The sequence below is a fragment of the Miniopterus schreibersii genome (assembly GCF_964146895.1).
Source record: "Miniopterus schreibersii genome assembly, chromosome: 5".
In the NCBI taxonomy this organism is placed as follows: Eukaryota; Metazoa; Chordata; class Mammalia; order Chiroptera; family Miniopteridae; genus Miniopterus; species Miniopterus schreibersii.
Genome location: NC_138106.1, coordinates 41,180,627 through 41,197,612, shown reverse-complemented (window position 1 = coordinate 41,197,612; position 16,986 = coordinate 41,180,627). Strand labels below are relative to the sequence as shown.

Below are 16,986 nucleotides of genomic sequence, written 5' to 3'. Positions count from 1 at the left end.
GTATTTACATATATATGCTCAGGAAGTCACTACTTCCTATTCCCCATGCCCCCAACTCCAAAAAGTGACATATATGCCACTCTCTATAAGTTTACAAAAGCAGCTAAAATATACACAGACTATATATTTTTTTAACTTTTAGGTGTCCCTGAAAATCCACTGAATTCTGAACATAGTCTCCTGCCCTAGAGATATGAATCAGGATGAGGGTTCTCTGGTCAAAACAACCAGGTTTGAATTACAATTCAAGTTAGTATCAGGTTTTAACAGAGAAAGGCTAAAATTAATATTTTAGTGTACTTCACTGCCATCCTAATGTTTTTATAGACTTAAAAGTTTAAAGTAGTTATTTTTATTTGCAGTAAACGTGCCTCCAGAGTAGAGTTAAAAACAAACCAGACAGCATTTCTAAGATATTAAATAAGTCTGAAGAGTAACACTTTACCTTCTGGTCTCTAGTGTATCAAAATATGGCAATAATTTTTCTTTTTAAGTAATGTACGATTGCATTAGAAAAACCAGTTTAAGAAAAATTGGTATGAAAAAAGAGCTGGGGATTTTACATATGGAAGAAGAACATAGCAAGCAATAAATGGAGAATCAACCTGCTCTCTAATTGTGCCACAGAGCTGAGCTCTACGATTATGATCAATTTAAAGCAACAATGTGACTAAGCAAGATGTACCTAAACTGTAAGAATCCTATCATCTACATATGCATTCCTTTCATTCTACTCATCAAAGACGAACACCCACTTACTTACCTTTTTTAATGAAATTATACAGAAGCAACTGATAATTAGTTTGCAAGGGCCTTTAAAGCTGTTGAACTTAAAATATTTACTCTCTAGAAGCAGCCTTAGATTTTATTTATTTGTTATCCTAAGTATGGACTCAAAGCTGAACTATAATAAACACTCATACTAGAAACTATAGGGAATGTCTTTCCTTTGACAGATATTTCAAAAGGACTGAACAATACTTGCAAATACTCATTTCCCAACACACTGAGAGTAAAGAGCCACCACCAAAATTGTCACCACCACACTGCAAACAGGGGCATTAGAAAGAGAAACTCTGAAGGGACTTCTTTCCCTCAGAAAGTTTTCTATATGGCAATCAAACAGCAAGGAAAGCATTGAGAGCAAAATAATGACCAGAGAATCATCAATTTTAATTTGTCATCAACAGGCTAAACCACTGGCGTATTTTTAAAACACAAGACGAATAGGAAAAAAACTTGGTTACCCAGTAACTGGTGTACTTTCTTTATGACTTGGGCTACTTTAGCTTCAAACAGCCCTGACCAGATTTTCTTGAGAAAGATCAAGCCCCGAGACTCATCCCACCATTTTCCACACCCCAGTTTATGTGCTTAGAATGTAACAACAGCATCCTCAGTGGCAACAGCACAAAAGAATGCCAAAGCTTACAAAACTGTATTGAGGCTTTAACAGCCCTAAAAATGGCTCTGATCTTCCAATAAGGAACAGATGAATTCCTTAGATTCAGACAGAATTCTGCCACAAATCTAAATGGGCCCGGGGGTCACTTTATGGACACATGTAAAGGGTCGTCTCACAGCTGAATCTAAGGACAGAGTGGGTCACGATGTAGGCAACATTACCTCCATCTTCGTAACAGTAATGCTCGCCATAAGCATTGGCTCCAGGGGACTCTGGGAAGTGTTTCTTTCGCTTCTTCTCTTCCTGTAACTCCTTTTCTTGCAAAAGGCGAGCTATGTCCTGCAAATACAGAGAATGGAAATAAATATTGGCAATGAGGAGTTTGAAATACTCAGTGTTAAAGTCAAATATCTCAACTCCTTTATGCATCATTTTAATAAATCTGTGTTACCAGGTGCCAACCACTGTACCAGGTTTATTACATTTCATGTCTTACAAAGTAATGTATCAATCAGTTAGTAAGACAGAGAGAGGTGGGACTGATAACTTGTTCTCCCAAAACTTACATCTGTTATAGTAGAATCTCCCAAATTCCTATACTTTTTACTGCAGAAGTAGGGGGAAAATGCTAACAATTCCCTAAATTGTCATGTTTATGAAGCTCCCAACACTACATTTTCCTAAGTGGTTTGCTTTACAGAAAATAAAAAAGTTTCCCTTGCTATAACTGAATAAAAATATAAAGAAAAATTACCAACTCCAAATGCCAGCAGAAATTATTAAGCTACAGTCCAGAGACCTTATAACTGCTTTCCTACTATTGAATTGAGTCCTAATAAATACATAGTAATAAGCCATTTTCTCAATGTGAGACCCAGGAGAGAAACAAGGATGATACCCCTTCAGCACAACACATTAGCTAGTCAAAGGAAGTGATTTTAATCAAGTAGAAAAATAATAATCATAATGTCTCATGCACCTCAGCACCCAAATCTTTTCCTTTTTTAAGTTCTCAGCTCTTTTGTTTTTTCAGTAAGATTCTACCTGATGAGAACAAAGATTACCTGGGCTTGAGGAGGGAAAGAATAAAAAGATTTAGTGGAAAATAGCTGTGATAATATAACTGTGGTTTAGCTTAAGTGAATTCTCCCCCTCCTGCTTTCCCCCATTATTACTGTGCAACGAGTTCAGTCGGGTTATTTCAATATAAAGAATTTCCCCTGAAACAAGCTTATGATGGCAATTATTAGTCACAATGGTTGGATGAAGCTTAGTCACCCTTGACATAAACAACCTCATTGGTCTTGAGCCTCCTTCCTGTCAAAGGTTAGACCAGAACAGGATTTCCCAGGGGTCTCAAAGGTGCTCCTGAAAATCTTAAAGCACTCCATGGAAAGCAGGTATTATATCTAACTCTTTAAAATACACATCAGCATATTTTAAAACTTTGATAAAAGACACCTGTTATCTTCCTATAACTCATGAATTTCTAGATTTACTTTGTGATAGAAGCCTTTTTTTAAAAAAGATTTTTTGTTGATTTTAGAGAGAAAGGGAGAAAGACGCATTAATCAGTTGTCTCCCACATGTGTCCCACCAGAGATCGAGCCTGCAAAGTGCCCTGACCAGAAATCAAATCGGCAACCCCTCAGTGCACAGAATGATGACTCCCAACAGAGCCACACCAGCCAGGGCCAGAAGCCTTTTTTTACATAAAGCATATAAACCTTATGAAATTAGTGTTCCATAAAACATAACTTGGGAAAGGAACCTAAAAGAATCCATAAGCGCTTTTGAAGCAATACTCCATGATTTTTAAAAATTAATCATAAACTCTGCGGCATAGAAGACTTTCTAGTTAAGTCATTTATTGGAATACGAATCTGCCATTATACCTCATCTCTCTTTTCTGTTATCCAAGTCACTCTACTCTAGAAAATTTGCAGCTGTGAGCATAAGAAAGGGGCATAGTTAAAAACCTCTAGAATGCTAAGGAAAGTCATTTTAATGAAAACAAAGATTTACTGATCCCCTTCAATGGGCGAAACACTGTTAGAGACCTATAGAGAAACAAGACATGGTCAATATCCTGAAAGTCCTTATCTATTAAATATCAGAGGCAAATAATTACATAATGTAAGACGTGCAAAGATGAGTGCTCTAAGAAAGGCATTAACACAAGCAAGGTGTGATGGAACCCAGGAGGCCGGCACAGCTTTCTCCAGCAGTTGACAAATTACTGAACCATGTGTTGGATTCCTTAAAGTATTTTTATTCTTTATATGATTTTATATCAGGGTTACTTCTCCCTGGGGACATCTCCCTGGGGACAACAACCCAAAAGAGATCTAAAATCATGATTGTCAAATGACTGTCAAAAAGAAGAAAGAAAAAGAAAGCCATTCCATTAGATTGCTAAAGTCCTTACCAAGTAGCAGTAAGTGTATTAACATCTAACTCAGTAGGGAACTCAGAGCATATATAATTCCAAAAGGGTTACTCTAGAAGACCAGGGAAACCAGATAATTACAATTCCATGGATGTAAAAACATCAGTATAAACAGGCAAAAAAAGAGAAAATACTTTTTCCTCAATCAGAAGCTTCCCATTTGCCCACTTCCTCTTTCTGGCCATATATGTATTATTTTTAAAGTGGCAAAACATGGGGGAAAAAAATTAGTAGCTAAAATGTAATACTATTTGGAGCTATCCTCTATTAGCAACGTATACAAAAATTCTTCTAGAACACGAAGTTCTAATCATTTAAGAATGCTATGGAAAAGTACCATGGTTCACAGTAGATTAATTTTTAATGTAAACTGGTTACTAAGTTTATCCCTGAGCAGTCTACATTATAAATGATTTCAAATTGATGGACTGGTGCCACAGACTTTGCATAACATGGTTGGCCACGCTATTTACTTAAGCAAAAAATAAAAAATGTTTTTCTCTAAAATAGTTTAACAGCCATATATATCTGGACCTGTTGGCAGCAAGAATGGCACCAGGTGTTAGACCAGTGGGGTCAGACCAGATCTTGGTTCAGCAACCTCAGTACCTGAGTTCTGGCTAGCAAAAAATTCAGAGCCAAGACTCAAACTATAAGAGAAAGTTTATTTGGAAAGTCAAAGAGGCAGAAGAAGTGAGCTGTAGAAGAAATGGGCTCAGGAAACAAGGTACAGAAGCAAAAGAAGGGCCCCTGGAGCTTAGGAGAAAGGTAACACCTGGAGTGGCAGGGTAGAAAGGGGCAGGGGAAAGGCTAGGATATGCTCCTGGGAGGGAGAGTGCTCTGGGTCTTCTGTCCTAAGGGGGACTTTTAAGGGTGGGGATTTTAGGGGATATCCCAGGGGGGATCTCATTAGAATATTCATCAGCTTTCCCATGTGTCCTTTCAGGATCTTGGTCTCCACTGACTGGTCAGCACCAAGGCAGGGGGTCATTAGTCAATGCAGCTGATCCTGAGGCAGGCAGGCATGGCCTGGCTTGTCTGGTTCTGCTGCTTTTCTGGGCCTGGAGCTGAAACACAACTGAGGCCTAGATGTATTTGATGCAGGTCAGAACCTCATTGTCCTGAGGGCTTAATGTTTAAGGGCTATTCTCTGGCCTCCTTGTTCCTCCTCTAAGGGGGTCTAACCCACATAACTAGCCACATGCCAGGGAAGGAAAGGTCATGGGAGGGTCCAAACCACACAACCAGAGATGTGAAAGGTCAGGAGATCTAAACCCCAGGCGCAGAGGTATGCCAGGGGAGGAAAGGTTACCCTGGGGGTGAGGTCCTTGTTTTCCCAGTTTTGCCCTTGGTAAGCACCAGGGGCCCTCCACCTTAGTGACCTTAGGTACCTGGCCCATCATCCTTGCTCTCTACTCATGTCTGTCTAGCTGCCACCACAGACCTAGGTTGAGAGACAACATGTATTTCTACGGATTCTCTCCCTTTCCCTCTTTCAGACACACACACACGTGTGCACACACAGACACACACATTTAGAGTTTTATTTAAGAATACTACGTTAAATTAACTAAACACACATTCCTTGGTTTTATTAAACAACACTGCCAAATGCTTATGCTGTGATCAAGAGAAAGATCCAGTGAAATTAGTCCACTTGTACTAATCACACACTCATACGGTCCAGCATTCCCAAAGCCTACAAGCCACTGTATATTCAAGACACTGTAAAAAGAAAAAAAGAAAAAAGGAAGAAAGAAAGGAAGTAGGGAGGGAGGTGTAAAGAGAGAAGAGGGGGAAAGGGAAAGAGGAAGGGGTGGGGAGAGGCCACAGTGCTGGTAAGAATACAAATCTTTCTCCTTTTCTTTTTTTTTTTTTTAACTTTTCAACATCTGTCTCCCTGAAAGGAAATGCTACTTTCCTTATATCTGTGCTCTGTTAAAAAACACAATAAAATTATACCATAACAAGGCCAGACATGTTAATTGACCCACACGAAGTTGTATAACTCTTACTTCTCCTGTACAACATTGTTCAGAAAAAAAACTGTCCCAAGGGTAAAGGGGCTCTGGATTCTACATCTGGTTGTTTGGGGGGATTATAAAGTACCCAAGAGAGTTGACCCCAAAAATTTCTAAAAGAAATTTCATTGAAAATCCAGAGAGGAATTTTCCACAGCTCTGCTGTTGAATAAAAACATATTAGCTAAGCAGACTCTCTCTACAGGGAAGTAGAACAGCGGCAGGGGGGAGAACTGGGACAGTTCATGAGTAACAGGCAATGCTTTTTAAAGAGCTGGCCAGGAAAATGAGCACTACTAACTCAGTCACCTCTGTGAGGAGGCTTGAATGAAATAAACAAATTAGTATTATCATACATCCTTCAAGGACAAACTTCACTAATGCAAATTTTGTTCATTTATTATTAACATCACACCTGTCAGCTGAGAGTCACATTTTCTACCATAAAAGAACATCTTGGCACAGTAGGCCCCTTCTAATCTAAGGCATCAGATAAAAACTCAGAAAGTCTGAAAGGAATTTTTAAAGGCTAGCCTCACTAAACCTCCACAACTGGGTTTGTCACTTAATCTCTCCACTGTCCAAGGGCAGGGGAAACACTACAGTAGGTGAAATGCTACTGGAAGACAAGATAGGGAGAGGTCTTTAAGGGCAAGAAAACCCCTGAAGAGCCCTCAAGTCACACCATACTGGAACATACGTAAGCCTATATATCTGTCCTGCTAACTTACCACATATCTCTTACTTATCACATATCTGTAAGAAAAATCTGGTTTGTTATAAAAAGCAGAACGGTGAGAAAAACACCTTGCAAGAAAACAAAAAGTTAAGAGCAATTATTAAGTTAATCCGTATCGGAGGCCTTTTATACATGACCTCATTTAAACCTCATAACAGCTCTTTAAAGTATGCACAGCTATCATGACTTCTCTAATTTAGAACCTGAGTTTCTACATGGTTAGCTGAGATACTGAAAGTCAAGGCTAAAAGTTAAATAGTGAAGATTCAAACCCAGGGCAGCTAACTTCAAAGTCTACATGTTTTATGCCATGTTACAGTGTATGTAAGTCAGAAGCAGTCCGTCAAACCTGTACTGCACAGACACTTCTGTGGCACCTTATTATAGCTTGGGACCAGTCATTTACTTCTTCAAGCCATCATTTCTTCATCTGAAACATGGAGTTAGTCACTACACTGCTCACTTTATATGGTATTAACATGAGATTACTTATTGTGATTGCTACTTAGACTCTACATGCCTGAAGGGGAAGTGTTTTGGTTTCACTTTGTGTCCATTTTTCCCTGAATGGGGTGGGGGTTGCGGAGGAAGATCGCAGGACACCAGTAGCATTTATCAGAAACCAACCATTACTGTTAATTTTAAATAGAAGCTTTCCTGTCTACAAAATATAATCACTTCTTTCAGTTCCTAGTTTCATCCCCAAAGCAAAGTCCTGACTACAGAGAAGCAACACATTCTGTAGTAAGAAACAGCTCCTGTGCTGGGAACAGGAGAATAAAAAGTAATCCGTAATTCTTACTTGCAGTTCTGTTGCCCACAGAGTCATGGTCTGTTTCTTAAACACAGCTAAATACACTAACACCAGGTTCACCTAGTGATGAGCCAGGTGTCCCATGGGAAGAAGGATGGCTCAGTGGGAGGAGCAGTGTATGTAGACTAGCATACTGGTGACCCTGATCATACCTACTTAATAGGATGACTGATCGTATGTGCCAGTTAGCAGAGGACAGTCCCAGTTTATGTAAATTATTAATACTGCTCCCTTTAACCCTAGAAAGTATTTGATTACACAATAAATCATACGATCATTGTATTATTAAATATAATAAATCAGCCCTAGATAGTTTTTCTCAGTGGTTAGAGCGTCAGCCCGCAGACTGAAGGGTCTGGGTTCAATTCCAGTCAAGGGCACGTACCTCAGTTGCAGGCTCAATCCCTGGCCCCTGTAAGGGTGCATGCAAGAGGCAACCAATTGATGTGTCTCTCATATCGATGTCTCTCTCACATCGATGTCTCTTTCTCTCTCTCCCTTTCATTCTCTCTGAAAAGCAATGAAAAAAATATCCTCGGGTGATGATTTAAAAAAAAAAAAGATAAATCATTTTCTCCCTTATCATAAATCAAGACAGTGGCCAAGATAGCACAATAGGCGTGAAAGAAGTCAGACACAGGATCAATACAAAGTGAAAAGAAACTAAGAAATGCCGAAAACATAACGCAAAAGCAATAGTTAGTTGCATATTCGAATCTTACAAACCAAACACTATTGCTAATTTTAGTCATTTTCGGCTTTAAAAACAATACAATTTAAAATATATACAGAATCAAACAGAACAGTGCTTTGAGTCAGAATATCACAGGGAAAAAGAGTGAGCAATGACTGCTCCTGGCTTCTCAGTGACCACTCCCTGAGCCCTGTTCAGGACACATTTAAGTTCTGCTATCACTGAAGTTGTGGGAATACCCTATAGACAGAGACCCTGTATTGGGTTGAATAGTGGCCCCTAAAAATTCATTTCTACCAAGAGCCTCAGAATGTGACCTTATTTGGAAACAGGGTCTTTACAGATGTAATTAGTTAAGAAAAGTCTTATCTGATTGGGGTAGGTCCTCAATCTAATGACTGATGTCCTTATAAGAAAACAAGAGGACACAAAGATACAGGAAAGAAGGCCACCCGACAATGGACATAGAGACTGAAGTGATGCAGCTAGGAGCCAAGGAATGCCAGACTGTCAGGAGCCAACAGAAGCTTGGAGGAGGTAAAAAAGGACCTTTCCCAACAGGTAGCATGGCCCTGCCAACACCTTGATTTCAATTTCTAGCCCCCGGAACTGTGAGAAAATAAATTTCTTGTTTTGAGCCAAGTCTGTGGTAATGTTAGAGCAGCCCTAGGAAACTAATTCAGACTTCATATTAAACTATCCATTATCATCTTTTAAGATTTCACCATATGCAACTGATCAAGGGGCAATAAACAATGGTCCATGGAGGGCAATGCCTGGACCATGCACCCAAAGAGGCAAGGTGTTTTTTTTTGTTTTATTTTAATATATCTTTATCGATTTCAGAGAGGGGAAGGGAGAGGGAGAGAGAGAGTTGAAACACCAATGACGAGAGAGTCGTCACTGACTGGCTGCAAAGAGCCGAGTTGTGCTGCCCATCCAGCCACCCTGCCCTGGGCTCCTGAATACAGCAAGGAAGTGCTGCAGAGCTGAGCCGCCCTCCTCCAGCGGGGGGCGTCGGCCATGTACCTCATCCTTCTTCTCCTGGATGCGTCGTCTCTCCGCCTCAATAGCCAGCTTCTCCTGGATTTCCTGAGCAATTTCACAGTCTTGCTGTTCACTAAAAAACAGAGGTCAAAACAACATGAGTAAAGAAAGTAAGAAACAATTTACTGACTACTCACTATGAGCCAGTGCATATTTTTATCTCATCTCAATCCTCACTACAGTGTTGCAGAGGTTGATACTGTCACCATTCACAGATGGAAAACCTGAGGCCCAGAGTAGTGAAATCACCACCCCAAGGTCACACAAACAAGTGGCAGACCAGAATCTACTCCCCAGACACTCCAATGGAACGCTACATGCTTTTTCTGCACTACCAGATCACCTCGCCCTGCTGTTCAGAGGCTGGCATGTTTTCTGCAAATGAGATGTACACTGTGAGACTGATGTCCACAAATATCCAAACACGTAACGAGTACACAGAAACACACTGAGAGTAAGATCACTAAAACGTCAATAATACTGTGGTCACCTAGTGGGGGTGGTATGGCTTTAAAATGATTTTTATAAAATTTTAAATATATATTTTTTTCAGTTTCAATAATGCTTTTAAAAAGAGAAAATATGTATATTCCCCAGCTTCCATATTCAGTTGAAACCTCTCTGGCTGGTACTTAATACTCTGGCCACTAAGAAAACTGCTGTTACCATAGTTTTGTTTGTTTTGGCATTTGTGCATTCAACAAAAATTTAAATATACCATCTTCTGTGAAGCAGGCACTATGCTCAACACTGAGGATAAAAAAATGAACAAATCTTGCTCCTGTGCTCAGAAGCCCCCAACGTACTTTGTTGGAAGAGACAGATCCTTTAAAATAATCACCCACAGAACAGCAGTTTCAACAGAAAATGGAGTTTGGATCTCTCAGAGATGGATACAAGTCTTTTGGCTTCAGGTTTCAAGAAAAGTCAGTGGGCAGCTTAAAAATCTAGAATACACCGTGGCAGGTGTGGCTCAGTTGGTTAGGCGTCGTCCTGTGCACCAAGAGGTAACCAGTTCAATTCCCAGTCAGGGCACATGCCCAGGTTGCAGGCTTGATCCCGAGTAGGAGCTTGCAGGAGGCAACGGATTGATGTTTCTCTCTCTCCCTCTCCCTTACTTTCTCTCTAAAAATCAATAAAGTATTTTTAAAAAACACTCTAGAATATGATAGCTCTGGGAAACCAACCTTTACACAAAACTGTTAGCTCAGAAAGATGAACATAAACATGACAAAAGTTTACTATCTAAAAAGATGCTGGAATAAAATTACAATTGTGATTTATATAAATAGTTCGTTTGCTAAACAAATATATCTTCTTATTCTCCCCCGGCCAGGCGAACTTAAACTACTCAAGGAATCTCAGTGTTGGTTGTATAGCGTGTGTGTTTTTTATTGAATTTATAGGGGTGCTAATAGTTAATAAAATTATATAGGTTTCAGGTGTACAATTCTACAATACATCATCTGTATATTGTATTGTATGTTCAGCACCCAAGTCAAGTCTTCTTCCATCATCATTTATCCCTCCTTTACCCTCTTCTTCCTCCCCTCACTGTATCATCTGTTTCATGGCAGTCTTTTGAAAATGAAAAGTGTTGTGGGAGGTAGAGGAGAGTGGCAATATCCTAACTTTTTTATACAAAACTGAGGAATAAAAGGAAATAATTAAAATTATTCTCATTTGTACAAGGAAACAGTCACTCTTAGCATGTTTGGAAAGAGGTAGATGTAGGTGAAAGGGAGGCAAAGAACACAAGACAGGGAGCACAAGTCAGAGATGCAAGTCTTTTAGAATCAGTGGGAAAAACGCGGGACAAAATGTCTGCAGAACTGAGTTCCGGTCCTGCGAATGAACCATGCCTGCTCATGTCATCTGATCAGCTATAGAAGTCGTTGGACTTAATAATTTCACATTTCAGGTCTAATATTCTAGGATTCTTAGCCTTTGAAACCAAAGAGCTAAAGTTAAAAAAATCTACTCAGAATACTTTTTACTTATACATATGTCCTCCTTTCATTCACTCACTCCTAATAATTAAGACTCATAAACAAAATCAGGGTTAGTTTTCAAAAACTCTGCTGCCTGGATCTTCCAAATTAACATAAAATCTGATTAGGAGTAAGCAACTATGAACTACATGCAAGGTGGTGAGAGACAGAAGAAAGCAGAACACAGTAAAGAATGCAGATCCAAATGAAGGGCCGCATTTTCTAAGAAGGACCAGTTCTAGTTCTCTTAGCCAATTATATAGACTCCTGAGGAAGCAAAATCCAGTGAGAAAAGAGTAGTAAACAATCTTCACAAGCTGACTCTGGACAGAAGCCCAGGATCCAGAATGAGTGAAAGGTTCCAGTTCCTTCAAATCCACAGCACTGAATCCTCCCCTTGATGTTCAGCAGTCAAATCTACCAAGATGTGAACACTGAAAAACTTCATTTCTAACTTACTTATTTCATCCAGGAGCACCTCCAAACCCCTGAAGTCCCAGGCAGGAATATACTACCTGGTTCTCCTCTAATTTAGGACCTGTAACCCATCACTCTCCAAATCTGATTTATATCTTACAGTAGTTGGTCTCAATAATCTCTCAATAACCTCATTATGTGCACTATCATTACCCTAATTCAGGATCTTAAACTTCTGCATCGATCTCAGAACTGGCTTTCCTAACAGAGAATTGTGAATAATATAAAAGGTGATAATCTAGAATTCTTGAATATTCTACCTCTGGTTCTCATCTTCACTCAGTTTATGACACCAAGCCAGCCTCCACACATCTCAAATCTGTCTCTCCTAACTCCAATAACATTACCACCAATTCAGGCCTCATCAAGTCACTCCTCTCTGTATCTGTATTGTCCATTGTCCTCCTTATTCAAGCCTCGTCATCTCTTAATCTGACCACTCCTGAATTGCTCCCTTCAATCCTGACCCCTCTAATCCTTTACCTACCCAGCCCCCAGAGTAAGTCCCTAAATGAAAATCTAAAACTCCTTCAATAGTTCATTCTCTATTATTTATAATATAAAATCTATAAAGCCTAAATTCCTTTACATAACTCATGTGACCTTTTGGTCCAGCCTTTGAGTACTCTGAAGCCTCATCTTCTACCTAATTGTACTCCCCACTCCAGCAATGCTGAACATCTAGCAGCTACCATGTGATTCCAGGTCCTTTTACCTGTTATCTTTATGCATGCTTCTCCCTCTAGCTAGAATGGTTTTCCCAATTATCACTATAAGTTCCTAATTAACCATCGAAGTTCAGATTAAATACATCACCGATGTTGGGACAGTTTTCTGTCTCTTCTCTCTTCGTAAATATGAAATTTACTATTCAATTCTTTGTGCCTCGTGCATGTATCTCTACATATAAAGTGTTCAGAATATGTTCCTAGGCCATTAAAGGCAATGGTTATGTTTCCTCATATCTGTGGTCTCCAGAGCCTTTCATGGTGTCAGGGATAGCAAGAGTCAATAGAATGTTTATTTACAAAATAAGGAAGCTAAACAAAAAATTAATTCCTCTCTACCAATAATAAAATAGAAAGACAAATCATTCCTCAAAGGCAGCAAAAACAATAGGCTCTCCTGTTTATATGAACATGACAACTAAAAAAACTGAGAGGTCCCTTCGATTCTTCCTTTACCCCTTCCACCTCAAAACAGTATCTAGTGGTTAACTCCACCCTTAGAGATTTAGGTATAGGAGCTATTCTCAAAGAAGAAATGTACCCTGTGACTTTCAGGGTAATTGTGCTGTAAGCAAACTCAGATATGGTCTTTCCTTTATCTAACTATTAAATGAAGAGACTGAGAAAGAACTTTTGTCAGGCACTAAAGGTATGAAGAGAACTGAGTGTACATTTCAGAGCCTTCCACAAGACTCTCTGCCTGTGCCTGAAAAGCAAGGGATTTAAGCAAAGTTAGACCAGCAAACACTGCTAGGAAATAGTAAAGGAACCTAACACAACTCATGAAGTTCTTTCATACACAGTATTCCGCTGGATCCCCCAGATAACCAACCTATGAGGCAGAGGGGATAGAGACCATCTCCCCATATTGCAGAGAAGGTGGTCCAAATGTCTCAGTCATAGAGTTAAAATGCTGAAAGTTCACAGCAGAATCCACACATCCCAAAACCAAGTCATTGTTCCCAAAACAAAGAAAATGTTGCAAATCAAAGAAAAGGGTGGGTACATACACACACACATAAATTTTTTAATCTAACGGTGACAGGAATCAGAGGAACAGGAGAGTCTCCTCCTTCCCTGCCCTGGTTGCTGGCTCCACAGAGAAAGCCAGTCCTGGCATGACTCCCTCCCACTCCCCAGGATCCTCACAGGTCTTTGTAGCGCTTCTGCAGCTGAGCCTGAGCTTTCAGATCTTCCTCTTGGAGCTGCTTAGCCACCCGGAGATCGTGCTGGACCAAACGGTTCCGCTGAATGTTTGATGCCAAATGATGTTCAACTGGACAGAAAGATTGAGGCGAGGGATTATAATTATTTGGCTTGTTAATAATAAGCCTTATAATAAACTTAAGAGCTTTTCAAAGAGCTTCATACGCATCACTTTACTGTACGCTCTCAGTAACGCTGTATAAGAGGCAGCACAGGAATTCTTATCCCCATCTTTCCATTAAGTAAAAAGAGGATCCGAAAGGTTAAGTCATTTCCCTTCGGTCACATGCAAAACAGTGGCAGTGCCAGGACTTCTACACAGATATTCTAAAACCAGGCCAGTGTTCTTTCTGCTCCACAAGCTGACACTCTATCGACTGCATTTTTTCAATACTTATTTTTGACATTGACACATTAATGACTCACAAATTACATATTCATAAATATGTACTTTTGTATAACACATATAACAAAGTTATTTTTCATGATTATATACATAAATATTTAGAAAAATTCAGTCTAAATACCTTCATTGCCTGGAAAAAGACCTTCAGGCCCCTATTCCGGGGGGAAGAAATAGCTCCCTAGGCCAGCCCCAAATATATGTGTGGAGAAAAAAGAGGCCACACACTAAACCTGACAAGCTCAGGGGAGCTGCATCACAGAAGTAACCACAGGATGGTCTGAAACTGAACTTACTTTCTTAACTAAAAGTGAGTCATGGCAGCTAGTCTTTCTAGGCCAGTATCTTTCTTAACAAAGGTCAATCTTAACTGAGCCTGCCTACTGTCTTTCTGCATCTGAGATAACATGCATCTGAAATGTCAGAGTAATCCCCACTTTACCAGAGAAGGAGACCACAGAAGCCCTCATTATCTTATTCCCCTGCACACTAGCTCTATGTGCTATAAACGTTAATTATTAACTATCTTGTGCCCACTAATGTAAAAGGAGTATGTGTCTCTCCATTTTACTTTATCCAATCTCAGAGATTTCCCTGATTTGCTTTCTCCCATCTCCCTAATCTACCACCAGTGGATTTCATGTAACCCTCCCTATGCCTCCTCCTCTGACTGTAATGTATAAAATAAACTACTAAACTGTCATTCTCTGGAACATTTTCTCAATCTGCTGAGATTTTGCTTCCGGGCAGTTGTCGTCAGTTTGGCTCAAATAAACTCATAAAACCTCTCTACAGGTTTGGACATTTCTTATGTCAACGCAAATATAACCAAAGTCTCCCTCCTACAACACTAAGGTTTCTAGGTCTCCTCTTCCTCCAACGTACCCAGAAGTCTTCTACTACCTGGCAGCTGTCATACTTCAAAATAGACAGAACTTCATTCTTCATCCAGGTGTCATGGGCCTAGACAAATCGCTCAAGGGGATGGATGGCGCAGCCTGGTGACTGTGTTCTCTCCCTGCCTCACCCTGACACCTGCCTCAAGCAATCACTACAAAAAAGAAAAGTGAAGCAGCAAGAATGAGGGCTATTACTCACTCTCCTGTTCCTGCAGGTTGTGGGCCAGGGTGTGGTCCTCCAGGACAGCGAAATCTCGACACACTGCAGAGGATGAGGGGGAGAGAGCAGACAGGAAGGCTCATTAGTAGTATTTCAACATAAAAAGAAAAACATTTTCTTGACTTCAACAGTCAATTCTCATACTTAAGATGATCAACTTTATAACTTGCACTGAACAAAATAGTGACTAGTTAGCATAGTCTTCATTCCCCCCAAAAAACCCACATAGTACCTGCTCAGTGAAAAGCACATGGTATCACAAAACAATGGTTAGCTCTGGTCCCTAGCCTAAAGATATTAACCACAGACGCAAACGCAGAGGTCAAGAAATTCCAATCCACTTCTATAAAGGGAGGGCAGGTCTGCTGAGATAAGAAGACAAGAATGTTTTGCATGGTGCAGCTGAGAGAAAACTGAGTTCCCACTCAGTCAGAGGAGTTAAATAAACCTAGCCAATGCTTCAGCACCTTGGGTTCAGAGGATCCTCTCCCACAGACTATGTCTATCCTGGTGTCATTAAGGAAAAACATACTTTCATTAGTCCCTCTGGTAGAAGCAGATCTCTACTTTAAGGATAATCACATTCTTTAATAGGTTCATACCCTTAGACATGAGTTAGAACTGGTTCTCTAGGTCTCTCTAAAGGTAGAGCTGCCTGACAAGAATCTGCAAACCAACAGAAAACAGGAACCTTGGAATACACCAGGAATCTGCCCCTAACTTTGCCTCTACCTGGAAATACAGGCAAGAACATTCGCTGAACTATTTTCTTAGAAGTAAATGAGAAAAGATAGTCTTGAAGGTCCATTCTATCCCAAATTGCAATTTAAACTCCTGCTTCTCAAAGCAAACATACAGGCAGGATGCATGAAAAGTGCTGTTTTGTTTGTTTTAGGGGCATACAGCTTAGGTGATGTCCTTTCTCTATTAAAAAAGAAAATTCCCCAAAGCCTCAGACTACTGCAATGTATAGGACTTCTGAAAATGTCCCCCAGGCTTCCCAGAGGTTATAGATTTCTTTTTGCAGCTTTGGATTTGCCTGGAAGGACATTTAACTGAAATGGAATGAAGAAACACTCCATTGCCATTCTTAGCACTATGTATGTTCATATACACATTCATACAGCACTGTCCCTTACTGCAACAAGAGTAGGCAGAGCTTGGAGAAGTCAAGGTTAGTCTGAAATGGTTTTATGATGTAGGAATCATTTCTGCTCCAAAACTATACTAAACTGAATATGATCTCAGCTTACCCCTTGCTCAAATGCAACTGTAAAACCAGTAATCCCAATAGAAAGTCCTGTTCAGATACATGTTCAGCAAATTCTAACAACCTGAGGCCCAGATATGAGCTACCCAGTATTTCACAGGATAACAGTGCATGCAAGATAAGTTAGTTAATCCTCCCATTTAGTAGATGAGGAAGATGAGGGCCAGAAGGAAGAAATAACTTATTAAGGCTACACATAATTTGGTGGTAATAGGATTGGGAGTCAGTTTCTAAGCCAACTAGAGTTCTTTCCTTCCCTCCAGGACTCCAGGTCAGAATAGAATGAAAGGAGTTATTCTACACTAACCAACATGAATTCTCTAAAACACTTAGCTAATTAATATTAATTAAATAAATAGCTAAGATATGTATGGATTTAGCTCATAAAAAAACAAAACGAACATAATCGCATCTTGTGCAGAAGAATGCTATTTTAACACGTGCCCTTATTATTTGAAGGACTTTTATTATACAACAAAGGCTTACATTTGAATACTAAAGTCAGTATTCATTTTAGATTAACTAAAATGAGATTAATTTCTTAGATTAACCTTAGTGTTTTTCAAATCATGGGTAGCAACCTATTATTAGGTCAGAAAATCATTTTACTAAGTCTGGGGCAA

The 16,986-nt window shown here is 39.7% G+C and overlaps 1 protein-coding gene across 2 annotated transcripts in view; it reads right to left on the bottom strand.

Moving 5' to 3' along the window:
* Positions 1 to 16,986, bottom strand: part of CCDC50 (coiled-coil domain containing 50) — a 62,431-nt gene that overhangs the window by 20,442 nt on the left and 25,003 nt on the right. For both annotated transcript variants that reach the window (XM_081137822.1, XM_081137823.1), the window contains exons 2-5: positions 15,073 to 15,135; positions 13,515 to 13,641; positions 9,152 to 9,242; positions 1,627 to 1,744 (exon numbers count right to left, since the gene is read on the bottom strand). In XM_081137822.1, the coding sequence (XP_080993948.1) occupies positions 1,627 to 1,744; positions 9,152 to 9,242; positions 13,515 to 13,641; positions 15,073 to 15,135 (399 nt within the window). The remainder of the gene's footprint in view (positions 1 to 1,626; positions 1,745 to 9,151; positions 9,243 to 13,514; positions 13,642 to 15,072; positions 15,136 to 16,986) is intronic.